A 14,017-nucleotide genomic window follows, 5' to 3' on the forward strand; every position below is an offset into this window, starting at 1 on the left:
CTCAATGATACTATAGCACAGTACAAAAACATCTCTGAACTTTCCTTTCTGTCTCTCTTCCCATATGTTATCCAGGACCCCTTTGCATTCTGGAAAGCAGGCTGAAATCCAGCTTCCTGGCTCGGCTGCCTCCGTATCAGTGTATTTATTCTGCCGCCTTAGGGAATCAGAATACATCTTATGTATGAAATACATCTCATGTAAGAAATGTCAGCACTAGGTGGAGCTCCTGTACAGCAACATCTCGGGAGAAATCTGGGGCTCGTGTGCGTGAGGAAAGCAGAAATGGATGTGCAGTGCTGGCGTTGCAGGAGGATGCTCTCAGGGCAGTCAGGTTCACTGCTGCATCCCCATCCCCACACCATCCTGCAGACCCCCATCTCCTGCCAGGACAGCTCCTTTTGGAACGTGGGGGCATCCCCGGGCCCTTCCTTCATGCTCACAGTTCATGTTCACAGCTGTAACACACAAGGTGCAGTCGCAGGGGGTTTCTCTATGTGGGACATGGCACCAAATAAGATAAGAGGTGAAATGACAGTGTTAGCATCTGCTAGCCAATGAGCCGAGTGTCCACCAGGGCACACAGCCAATGTCCTTCCAACGAGCTCCTCCTTTTTCACTGAATCCAACTGCTCATTTTTAATGAAGAGTATATTTCTAGAGATTTTCCATAATCTGGGGGGTTTCTTTGGCAGTTAGGGGTGAAACACACTACAAATACTAACTCTTCTGAGTCATTTTCATGGTGTCTAGTGGTAAAACTGTTTTTTATTCTAATATTTAATAATATTAATAATTCTAATATTAACTATAACATTATGTTATTATATAGAATATATAAATATATAGATCACATATAAATATAAATAATATATATGATATACATTATGTAATATATTATATTAATATATAATATATAAAATCTAATTCTAATTATTAATAATACTTATTAATTATAATATTATACATTAACTGGTCAATAAATAGTCATATCTGATACTGTGAATGCAGTCTCTAAATATGATGACCAGGCTTTACACTGCCTTTGAGCCAGGAGTTTCCTGCGCAGTTTTACAACCCCACAATCTCACATGGTGTGGAGGTAGGCTGAAACACCAGAGAAGGCTGTACATGTCTCTATCCAAGATCTCTGTGATGGCTGAAGGATGTGCAGCGAGGAAAAGCAGTATTCCCTGTTCCTTAAATATTCCTTAAGCTGTCCAAAGGACCTTGAAGAGGAGATCTTTTGCTACATCCATTAAAAAATTAAATTAACCGATGCAGACAGAAATCTTTTGCAGTACATTTTCACCCAACCAGTAAGTCTAATCTGCAACACTGGATAGATGAGTGGAAACTGCACTAGAAAGTATAGTAGTGGGTGCATGACATATTGGAGCAAGCCTACCTGTCATGGAGGGAAGCCATACCTTAATTCATCAGAGGTCCTTGACAGCCCCATGCAGACTGGGGCAATGCCTAGCTGGATAAAACCTACTTGGATTTTCAAACAACTTTGATTAGCAGCCCAAAGGCTTTGAAGGATAGTAAGCTGCAACAACAGAAATAGTCATGTGAATAAATAATTAAATAGAGGTAGGAAATAAAAAACAGGGGAAAAAAGTTAGTTTTCTTAGTGGAAACTGTGGACAGCAAAGTTCCCCATGAGTCTGTGCTAGGCCCTGGGCTATTCATCACATTAAAAAATGTGAAAAAATGGGAAAAGTGACAAGTTTTCTGACCAGACTACACAGAATGACTCAAAATCAACAAAAACTAACCGTGAAGTCCTGCAGCACACCCACATGAATCTGAGCCATTGAGCAGATGAGATGCAATACTGATGTAAACTGCTTTATGTGCAGGAAAAACATACCTGACTTTAAATACACAGCAATTGTTTCTGACTCATTGCTCTGCAAAGAGAGTTGTGATAGAGAGCTTTACACAAAGCACTTCCACCAAGGCAGCAATGCACAGCAGCATTTAGAAAAGCAAACATCAGGGCTGAATAGAAAAGGAAAACAGAAAAGAAACAGAAAAGGTGGACAGGGGAAATATTATTTTATGTTTCCTACAAGAAGTAGGTTTTCCTATTAAATCATCAGGTTGCAGACTCAGAATAAACAAACTTGAGAAGGTACTTCTCCTTGCATAGTACAAAGTTACTAAGTGGAATTCCTTGATATATTTTATATATCACACATATATATATATATATATAATATGATATATAAAATATATCATATAATATATATAATATTTTATATTGTGCATACCAAAATTTTGCAGGTTTACTGAGAGCAGGTGGAATGGGAGATAAATGCAGGCAGACCTATTAGATTCAAAAGTACTGCTTCAGGGAAGAGAGGTGTCCCTACACCACAAATCACAGATTTGTGCAGTACCACACAAATATGCTGTGGTACTGCATATTGGAAAAATATCACTGGATGCTGAAAATTATCCCAGCTTTAAGTTTAGTATTCTAGATGAACAGCTCAGCAAAATACTTTGAATGGCATATACTTGATATCTATACAAACAACACTTGGCAAGGCATAACTTAGTTATTGAAATAATAAGCAAAGACAATAAGAAAAAACAATTACAGCACAGTAAGAGGCTAATATCTGCTTGTATCTGATATCAGTATTTCTTTTCCAAAGCTCTGACTGCCCACAACCCTAGGAAATATATTAACTTGTAAAACTCCTATTAATTCTCAAATTCTTTGTTAAATATCCCTTGGTGCACTGACCAATAGAGAAAACCTGTTCTATGAAGCAAACCAGATGGTGACATGTCTACTGCTCTTATCTCAAAGTATATTAAGATAAGGCTTTGTCTTGCCCCCAAACCTTCTTTCTACCCATTATTAAACATCTGTTTAAATCCTGACTGGCATATTTATCTGGCAGCCTTTCATCCTACTCCTGTGATATGGTCTTTGCCTCTCTCAAAGATATTAAATAGAAATAAATTTTCAATTTTAAGACGTACACATAGTAAATGAATCCTCAACAAACTCATGCAGCCACTGCTGGACCTTGGTCCTCTTTCACCACCACATATTTTTTCTCTGAAAATTGAGCATTTTGAAAGCAGAGCAAAATTTCAAAGTTCAGATAAATTAGGGCAAACTGTCATGATTTGTTACAAAGAACTGCACAGAGTTACTTGGTGCACTATAGTCAGTGAACAGAACATATAGATAATATACACACAAATGTACATACTCCACTCCTTCACTGAAAGGCAGAATTTGTAACTTGTCATCATTACCACATTTACTCCTACCCTAGAGCTGTTTCTAATTAACTCCTGCTGAACTCACACTGAGACAGACAGAGCAGCCACAGGGATGGCCATCAGCCTCCCACGCTGGCTCTGCTGCCAGCAGCGAAGGGGACAGCAGTGCCCTGCCCTGCCTTGGGCTGCCTGCTGCACAGTGCCCAAACAGATTGCCTAATTTCATTAGGGTGATTAAACAGCCAGTCTAAAAGGGTCCCCTGGTAGCTCCACAAACAGCCTGAATGCAGAACACAAATAACCCCCAAACTGTAAAACTGGCAAACAGTAATGCTTCCGTGTGCACTTGCACATAAGGATTATGTCTAAACATTACGTGTCCTAAAATTCTCATAAGGTCAAGTTAAATGGGATTATCTATGGGTTTGCAAAATTCATACCATTTCGTAGCTGAAAGCAACTCTTGACAGATGTTAACATGCTATTCCAGTACTCAGAGGTCTTCACTAGACCCAGACAACACTTAGATAGATATTAAGCGATAAAATGCCATATATGTGAATTAACTAATAGTTTTGAATTTTAAAATTTACCAAAGTCCTAATCTAAGCAAAGTTTTACATTGCTGTTGAATTGTAAAAATGATCTATTCCTTATGAAAATGTTTTACAATTAAGTCTTCTTTTTGACACCTTGTTTTTTGATAGTCACTTGGTCCTGAAAAAATTTCTACTGTTATAAATCCCTACAAAAATAATTCAACATAAAGGAGTTTCCTTCTTTTGATTCATCTGAAGCCTGTTGGTTTTGATTCCTTCTTGCCATAGTTATCTACCATTTTGGCTCTTAATTGTGTTAGTGAAACCAATAGAAACAATAAAAAATAGGAGTGGGGCAAGAAACAATATAATTGATATAATTACTGATATAAACTGATATAATTGAAAAACAGCATTAGAAAATTAGCAGGTAGTGAATGTCTGCCTCTAATAAAAGACTGGGAAATAGATGTAAAGATTGCCAGTGAGTCACTGCCTTCTGCTTTGTGGCTGCTGTGCTTGCTTAAGGAACAGCAGAAGTTTCTATCTGACCACAGGATGAGACTCATGATGATTCCATCATATTGGCATCTTCTGAAAAATAGGCTTAAGAAACTACAAATAGGAGAAGTAACAATTTTACAATTGTTATAGCAATTTTACAACACGATGGGAACACTAGTTGGCTGAAATAAGGTCAGAGCAATTGAGCCTGATGCTGAGAGCTGGCACGAGAAACCTTCAGCTGAAGCAGGTGAAGTCTGGCACAATGGTAGAAAAGATGGTACCCAAGTGACCTCGATTAGAGGCTTTACCATCCAGACCACAGAGGGATGCCTGGGGAGTCAAGCAGCCCCAGGAACCTGAGGTTTCACCCTCACATGGGGTGATCACATCCCCTGATCCTCACTGGGCCAGCACAGCAGGGAGGGGAGAGAGGGACAACCAGGTCTCACATTGCTCAGGAGGGAAAGCACAGGGACATCTCACAGAAACAGGATGGGGGGATGTCATGGGATGAAATGCCTGCTCAGCCTGGTGCTCCCTTGCACTTGCTGTCTGCAGATTCTGAATGTTCCTCCTGCCTGTAACAATTACGGGAAAGTCTATAGGAGACAGAGGTAATTTTGAGTTGGTTTTAAAAAAACCCAAACAACCCACAACAAAATCAAATCCACAAATCTCCTAGTATTGGGAGGCATTTGGATTATTTAAGAAGTGAATCATGTTAGCTGCGAAATACACAGAAGCAATTAAGTGGTCTGTGAATCAGTAGAGACTAGTTTATTGACATTACTGAACCTTCAGTTTCAGAAGCAGTTTCTCAGCTAGTGTTGCTATGTAGAAAATCACAAATATAAACAGCATAGTTTCAGCTTTCAAAGAAACTTTTCTTCTTTAGTGTCAGCAGCACGTTAATTTAACAAAATTATTTTCTCACTTAATATACTTTTTAAATTAGAAACACTAACATAAAAAAGCCCCAAGCAAAAGGAAAAATAATTCAAACCCTAATTATTACTTTCAAATATGAAGTATTTACCACAGCTGAGAGGAAAAAAGAACTTTATAGTTATCACCTATTATTGTGTCATTATTTGGAACTATGCCAATGGTTCTGTATCCTTTTTATCACTGAAAAGTCTGTAAGCTTCATTTGCTTACTGGACTGGAGGACTGCTTAAATGTTTCCTAAAATAAAAATATATAGAAAATGAATGTCATGAGTTAAGAAACTATCACTGGCATTTAAGTGGAGTGTGAACAGCCAAAGATAATATCCTCTCACTGGCATACTTCAGGGGCTAAAAAGGAAGCTTAAAAGTTTTCCCAAAAATACTGAATTCTGTTCAGGTGTGTCAGCATGTGAATGGTCTTAACAGTTCCTAGAGATTATTAAACACATAATTAAAAACAGTATTATTTAATAGCCCTTCACAAGCGAAGTCCATTGCTCTCTGATTTATTTTTTTTTTTTAATATTGCTTATTTACTGGGCTCTATTTTATTTCATTATACCCACTGAGGGACTAAAAAGCCAGCTCCATTTTAATGACATATTTTTTCACATGTATGTGACCTGACTACCAACAGACCTGGTTTCTGCCTTTTCTAAATTAAAAGAAAGCCAACATCAAGCATAGCATCATCTGGGTTAATGGCATGACCCAGCACTAGGGAAAAGGGCCTGGAAATGTCAACAATTAAACTTGAACTCTGACAGAAATGCTGTTTCATCATCTCCAGCAGGGTTTATAGACGTGACCTTTTAGACTCAATTCACCATCAGGATAATTCTGCAAGAAATCTGACACAGCCTTTGCCTTTAAATTCCTGTTTGAGGTGTCCATGTGAACTGATGTTGTTTGTGTATTTCTATGCATAAAGTCTCCAGCATCCTGCAATGTGTGGCCATAGCACAGAACCAAAAGTATTGCAACTGTGCTGGAGGCATGACTGCCCAACTGGAAAGGATCAAACCTTTCCAGTTTGATGGAAACTGGAAGAAGAGAGGAGGGCTAGAGCAAGGGAGGGATGAAGCACAGTGTTTCATCTCCAGCCCAGCACACATATTGGATGACACTCTGCTTTAACCAAGGCAGAACCTTCTCTTATCTCAAGAAGGTGTTAAAGTTTGACTTCAACCCCACTGTTGTTATGTTATTTCAGGAATGACATTCAAAGTAGGACATTAGGTCTTCCATTTCCACTTTTTTTCATGGCATGATTCCTTCTTTATCACATTTTCCAAAAGTTTTTCCCAAGTTGTCTCTCTGTTTTAAGCATGTAAATTGAATGCAGGAGTACAGTACTCATGCTCTACAAATTACCTGTAGAAAGAGCTGACAGCATTTTCCCTACATGATGAATTTAGGACTGTAAAACTGGTATGAGGTCTAGGACACCTCTTCATAGAAACACAACAGACATCTTAAAAATTCTCACTCTTGCAATTTTGAAATAAAAAAGTTGAAAAAAAAAAAAAGGAAAGAAAAGAAGTTGCAGAACAACCGTTCTAAGTGACTTCAATTTTGTACAGTGTTTAATGCCTATAGGAAATAGAAAATCCTGGAAACATCCTGGAAGAGGATACTGAAGTGGGGAGGGAATTATAAGCAAAAGTAAGAAAATTAGAGAAAGACAAAAGAAGTAATAAATACCAATTTGTGAAGTCATCTCAGAACTTCAGAAAGGTACAGAGCAGGTATCTACCCCTGAGCTTGGGTTCCTTTCATAGTGCATGGAGATAAAGGGGTGCATGTAGGAGACTCATACCATCCTGAAGAGAACATCTCAGATGTATCAAACAGTTTGCATGCTGGCAGTACAGATTTGGTTTTCTATTGATTATAAAAGAAGCCTTGGGGATTGGAAAATGTCCAGCTTTAGTCAGACAATTCCCATCTGTCTCTAAGGGGTTGAGCATTTCTTTTTTTCCATCTGAGAATGGTCCTGAAAAGTGTATTTAACAATATACAACTACCTTATTGACTAGTTATTTAAATAAAAAGTATAGCAGGCTGACTTCAGTTTCTCTAAAGAGGAGATGCCGAAAGAAGAATTTGGATTACATATCTTCTTAATAACTACTTTTGTATTTTTGTTTACTATAAAATCTGGTGCATATCAGGTGCTGAAAATGACATAGAAAAATTCAGGATGAATTTTCAATTGTTACACTGTATTAAAGTAACTACAGCCCTCCAGGCCATGACAGCATTTCTCCTTTTTTTTTTTTTTTTTTTTTTTTTAAGATAGAGGAACTGTAAACACTTTTGACTTATTCCCATGTATCAGGCACTGTTTTTTCCACCCTTTGTTTGAACCAGCAGATTATTTCTGATACTGATCAACTACTGAGGAAAGCTTACATGGGTCACAATGACTGCAGGCATAACAGAGTCTGTTCAAACAAAGTCATTCAAAGGATGTTTTCGGTGTCTGTTGCAGAACTATGTTTTCTTAAGTATAACTGATTAGTTGTGTTTCCTACCAGCTTTATTTATAGAAATATCACCTTTACTCCCATCCCAAGCCCACAGGAGAAGGAGCAATCAATGATCAGTGGGCAGGTGAGGGGCTGCTAAGAGTAGTTTTGCACTGGGAGATGTGTACTTGCTGCATCAGAACCCAGAAAACATCAGATGAGTTCTTGCAGGATCAAGCCAAGTGAGATTATCTCTTTTTTTGTGAAAAAAAGGGTATGTTTTCACAGAAGAGCCATTTAGATCTCAACTGCATGCCATAAACAGTTTCCAGTATGTTGGAAGTCTATACTAAATGTAAGTACCTTAGTTTAATGCAGTGAGTCTAAGATACAGCATATAAAATCAAGATAAAATTCTAAAAAGAAAATCATTTGTTTAAGCTCACAAGGCAGCTGAACTTTAAATCAAATTCATGAGCAGCTCCATTCATTGTGTTCTCTGGCAGTTTACAAGGGAATAAATCGATAGAAAGGATTATCTACCCATAAACTTGAGTACAGGGTTTCTAAAAAGATTAAAGTCCTCATTTAGGTATGACCTTGAGCTAGCAGTGGACATTAGGACACATCTATATGCCTCACTTCAGTTCAGGTAGGACTGTGGCCCTCTGCTGCACCCAGGACTGACCGGATGCAGTGTGGGAAGACACGGACATCGAGTCTCACAGCTGTCGTATGACACAGGCACTCCTGGCTCCTCTAAATACTGATGTTCTTTTACACAACCCTCATCAGAATTCATTTTTTACAATGAAACATTGGAAACAACTTCTCGGGCAAGCTGCCAGGTATTTCAACCACCATGAAGGTTAAGAAAGAGAAAACAACCAGCAGACACCTGAAAACAAGAGTTAAGAGTTCAACAGGCACAAAAATTTCCCTGCTAGCAATGTGCCTTGAAATTTTTCCAGCATCAGAATTCAGTGTTGGATTTCTGGAACTAGAGACAACTTTGTCTTTCTTTTATGTATCAATCTATTTAATATTTAATTCTTATATATCATGACATAGAGTAGTGAGTCTACGAATGAACTCCAGAAGTCATCTGAGATCAAATTCTGCCTGTCCTACACATTTGGGAAGTTTAGTTTAGTGCAAGTATCTTGGGAAAAAAATATTTTTTTTCTGAAAGTTTTCATCTCGTCTTTCCAAAGATTTGAAAAGTTTAATAAGGCACTGTGGAGAGATTACATGTGAGATGGTCAAAACTCTAAGACAATCTTAGTATGGCATATCACTTCCTGTGTATGTGGTCTCTATGGAAGTGCCTTAAAAATAATATATTTTTCCTAAAATAAAAACCTAATGCTTATAAATTCATTATCTATTATCTATTACCTATTATCTATTTATTATACATATATTTTTTCACCTTGCCTGCAAAGTTTACTGAGAGTTCATCTGTGAAAATAGATCCTGTCCCTGTGTCATTTGCCATGTTTGCTTAAATGTATAACCATGAGCCTGTCAAACCATGACAAAGCGGTGGGTAATGGCAGCAAATTTTAAAAATCCATCCATTTCCCCAACTCAGTGACATGGGCAATTTCCACTGCAATGACCTACTTAACAGAGCTGAAATCAAGGAGGAGCACCAGGGTAAAATCCTTTTCTGTGGGAATTGGCCATGCTGTTTCTCCTCTAGCTTCATTCCTGGTGCTTCCCCAGATCAAGACCCAACAGCTCATACTTCCACAGCAGATCTTACAATATTTAACCTTCTTAAGATCCCCACTACATGGCTATTGATCAGCATCTGCACTTCCCATTAGCTTCCAAACCTTGTGCTTTCCATGTATGGTTTGAAATCACAAAGCAGACACAGGGATAGCAGCAAGTAATTATACAAAAAAACTACCCTTTGTCCATAATTTTTCTCCATTGTGCCCATGGCAACCCCCTGATGCTCATTCCTGGGTCATGGTTTTCCAGTGCCTGGGGTAGGCAATGGATTGCCTGGTAAATAGCTCACTTGATTTCCCACTAAGTGACACCAGTGTATATTGCACTGTCGATACTGCTGGGAGGGGAATCATACCTGCTTTCCAGATAACCTCCCAGGCAGGTGATTTTAAAAAAGGTAAGACAGTTGAGAGGGGAAAATTTAAAAGAAAAAAAAAAAGGGTTAAAAAAAAAGAAGAAAAGAAAAGAAAAAAATGTGATTGCTCATCTTGCATTTACATTTGAAACAAATCTCAGCTTCCTACTTTCACTCCCTTAGGTTTCATCTAAGCCACAGATAACACCTTCACTCTCCATTTGGTTTAAAACACAAAGGAGGCTTATCATAAAACAAGTGGGAGGGGGGAAAATGTCCTTCAAAATACAATCCTTTCAGAGGACTTGTAAGAATGAACTGTATTTATAAATATTTTAACAGTTTGAATTTGGCTTAGGTGTGTCTTACGCATCTTGAAATAATCACCAAGTCATGAAGATTAGTTTCCCACTTAAATTTTCTTCATAATTTAGAGAAATATTGCAGTTAGGAAAGAAAAAAAGGTATGTACCTTCATTTACTACAAGAAAGTGCAATTCTAGTGGGGCCAGTGAACTTAGAGCATCACAGAATCATCAAGGTTTGATGAGATAGGTTAAGAAATCTTGAAGATCATCTAGTCAAACCAGCAACTCAGCACCACAATTACCCCAAAACCATATCCCTAAACACTTAAAATCATTAAGACTTAACATGATTAACAGTATGTTCCTATACTGTTGTTTATCCTAGAAGGATCATCTATCCTGTGACAAAAAAAACCCCAAACAGATAAGAATATTGAAGCATCAATTCTTACCAACCTTGATGTCGAACTTCAGCTCATCTTAATTACCTTTCCTGTTACACATCTCTCTTCTGGATCTTGAGCATTAGGGCCCTTTCTTTCATCTTTGATGGACCAAAATCAGACATGAGGTACCGAGCAGGGAAAGCTAATTTTTTAGCTAACAAATGTATGAGGTTTCTAAAGGAAGAGCTAAAGGATGAATAATGATATTTATCAGCAGATAAGAGATACATAAATGTTAGGCAGCCTGCTATTGCTATTTGCTTTTACTCATGCTATATCCCAATCAACGTTATTTAACTATAAATCTGCAGGCAAACTTCTTCATTATGCCCCTTATATACACTAATGAAAGAAAAAATGTGAGTGCTGCAAGACCTTCACATGACCTATGCACAGTTTAATAACTACTTGCATTTAGGCTGCCTCATCTTCCCAGGACACCCCACTGACAGCACCAACATCACTCAGAGGAGTTGAGGTCACCTTTGGTATTCTGGGTTTTGCTGTTTTATTTGCTTCTGTGCTCCTTGATGATCTAATCAATTTTAAGAATTATAGCAGAAACTATCACATGAAAACAGGTATCATAATAGCACAGAAATCCTGCCATGCATCCAATTCATACTGATCTGACTTTGAAGAATTATTCCACAAACAGAACACCCTTCAGAGAAACTTATCCATTTGCAGGTTTGATTCCACAGTCAATGTATCCAGACAGAAGCCAGCAGGCTCATAAGGGCACCTTTAATATACTTTTTTTCCTAAGCCCTTGAACACCCACCTCTTTTTCCTCCCTCTCTTCAAATGTCATTATCTGCTCCCACTGGTAAATAATAAATAGGAAGCTCAACATATGGAGAAAAAAAACCCAAAAACCAGTTCTTCTTTCTGCCTGAGAAAACTACTTACAAAAATATTGGAATTCATAAAACACACAAAAATGAAAATGAAACCTGGAAGAAGACATGTCATTTTGCTCAGCACAGACCAAACTGAAAACAACCTACCAAAATAAGCCAAGGTACTGTTGACCATAAAGCCTATTTTTGGATGGCCAAAGTAAGTGCTGTTATACCACACAGCATTACTAACTCCAGAGACTTCACTTTGGGCAAAGCAGAAGTTTCCCAGAGGAAACTGTCAGGATGAGTTAATGGTCATGAGTGGAGAACACATTTGAGGAAGGGACAGGTGCCAGAGACCACACCATTGGAAGCAGCAAAGAGTTTGTAATTCAGGTAGAGAACATGTGTTTGAATCTACCACCTGATTTTACATCAAGATCTGTGGGAGAACTTCTTGGGTCGAAGGGCCTACACAGGAAGTGCTGCAATCCAGGGTAGGAGAAGAGCCAGGAATTCGTTTGTCCTGTCCTCGTGGCCTGGAAGCACCAAAGCAAGGATGCAGAGCAAGAGGGAGCTGTGCCAAGTCCCCTGGTCTGGGTTAGATAAGGATCACATCTAGACATGCACCCACAGACCAGTTTGTACTTTAGTGGATCTTTTTATAAATGTAGGAATAAATGAAGAAAGGGTCACTGCTTGGTGATGCAACAGACATTTTCAAGCCACAGGCCTCATCCTTGGAGGGATAAAGGCTACGCTCTGACTGTTCATTGTCCTTTATCTTCTTTTAATAATTAAAAATATCCACTTATAACACCTATATCTGGCAGCACAAAAGATGGTTGCAAAAAAATTTTGTCTGGACAGGAGAAGAACTGAATCCTTTTCCCATCACTTCTGACAAATCTATTCCTGCAGCTCAATTTTCTACTGAAGCTGCAAGCATGCAATTCTAAAATAAAGATTTTGCTTTGCAGAACAGAAATCATCTAATGATGAGAACTCACTGGGACATGAGGAATTCATATTACAGATTGAGAGATAATTAAAAATGGTAAATAGAGTACTTTCAGGAGGCTTTGTTCATGACAGAAACTGCACTGAGGGACCTGTAGTTCAGCAATGGCACAGATTTTCTTGAAAAAGAGGTATTATATATTTTCATATACTTAATCCAACTGCCTCCAGTGGCTTGCCTTTTTTTGATTCCATTTTTAGCTCTTAAGAAATAAGTAATTTTGAAGAATGAGATAGGAAATATTTATTCTACTGTTATTTATATATCTACACTACTCCTTCATAAGGTCTTTTTTTAAACTGTTTTAAACTATGCAGGTCACTTGTGCTTGACCATAACAAGGCAATAACAGTATGCTTCTGTTCACCACAGAAGCACATTGAGCTCCCTAATCACATTGCTTCATGCACCGGTGTTAAAAAGAAGAACAGTAAAGCATCATTGTTGAACTCTTACCAAAGCAGGAATTGACAAAGCCATACCACCTACAAGCATGGTCCCCTCCGATCCATTTGCCACGGATGTTGGATGCAAAACTGAGGGTAGTGCCCGAGATGCACACTAACATGTCACTGATGCTGATGTTCAGGAGAAGCATGTTGACTGGGTTACGAAGGGTTTTAAACTTGCAGAAGAGGATGAGGACAATCAAGTTATTCAAGAAACCAAAAAACAAGATTAATCCAAGAAAAATAGCCACTACTGTGTGTCCACTTCGTGAGAGTCCAGCCCTTGGCTGAACAGGATCTGCAGGAGCACCAAAGCTCAGGTTATACGTCCAAGTGTGGTTCATTTCGGACTTTGTCACGGATCAGTGAGGGCAGAGATGCTGGGTGTCCTTTGCTGAAATACTCCAGTCATTTCCCAGAAGTCATTCCATCACAGATTAAATCATCTCAGGAGCCCCGTGATCTTTGCTCACATGAGATATCTCCTAGATGGTTGTGCAGGTGTGAAACACTGTATTGCAGCACAGGACTATTTTCCTGTGCTGTGTCTTTCCAGGGGTCTGCTCTGCAGCAACTCCAGGGCAGCAGAGCCGAGTGAGCAATCACCTCAAATCCATCTTTCTTGTTTAAACTTAGGATAATATTAGATGATCTTTTTTGATGCTCAGAATGGAAGGTATCTTAAAAAGATGCATCAGCAGGGTCTCCTCCTTCAGAGCAAATGGACAGCCCCATCAACAGCAGCTACCCTCCTTTCTTCTGACCTTTCCTCTGACAATGGGTGTCTCTCTGAAAATAAAGAAAAAACAAACAGTTAAAAGCAAACAACACAAAGACCAAAAAATAGGTATCTAATTTACTAACAGTTCCTCCTGTTTTGAACTGTAACAAGCATCTCTCAGTCTTTTCAGTTTTCACTCTGATTTTTAACAGAAACATCAGTTTGTTTACATTTCCGTGTATGTTTTAAGCAATTTTTCCCTAGCTCACAGATCAGCATGGAGAATGCACCTTCTTAGCAAAGTTCCTCACATGAGAAAATGCATGGCAAAACTTAACTTCTGCATCAGCTTCCCAGGGGAAGAACTCTGTCTTCCTCCACATTAAGTCAATCTACACCAAGTTAAGTTT

General features: G+C 38.5%; 1 protein-coding gene across 1 annotated transcript in view; it reads right to left on the minus strand.

The window, feature by feature from the left end:
- The window catches only part of LOC111922686 (pinopsin-like), a 74,155-nt gene extending 60,907 nt beyond the window's left edge, over positions 1–13,248 (minus strand). Inside the window, exon 1 of the mRNA XM_023918214.2 lies at positions 12,894–13,248. Within this exon, the coding sequence (XP_023773982.1) occupies positions 12,894–13,230 (337 nt within the window). The 5' untranslated portion in view covers positions 13,231–13,248. The remainder of the gene's footprint in view (positions 1–12,893) is intronic.
- Positions 13,249–14,017: the final 769 nt, after the last annotated feature.

Source organism: Cyanistes caeruleus, chromosome 3 (assembly GCF_971803275.1).
Source record: "Cyanistes caeruleus chromosome 3, bCyaCae1.hap1.1, whole genome shotgun sequence".
Taxonomy (NCBI): domain Eukaryota; kingdom Metazoa; phylum Chordata; class Aves; order Passeriformes; family Paridae; genus Cyanistes; species Cyanistes caeruleus.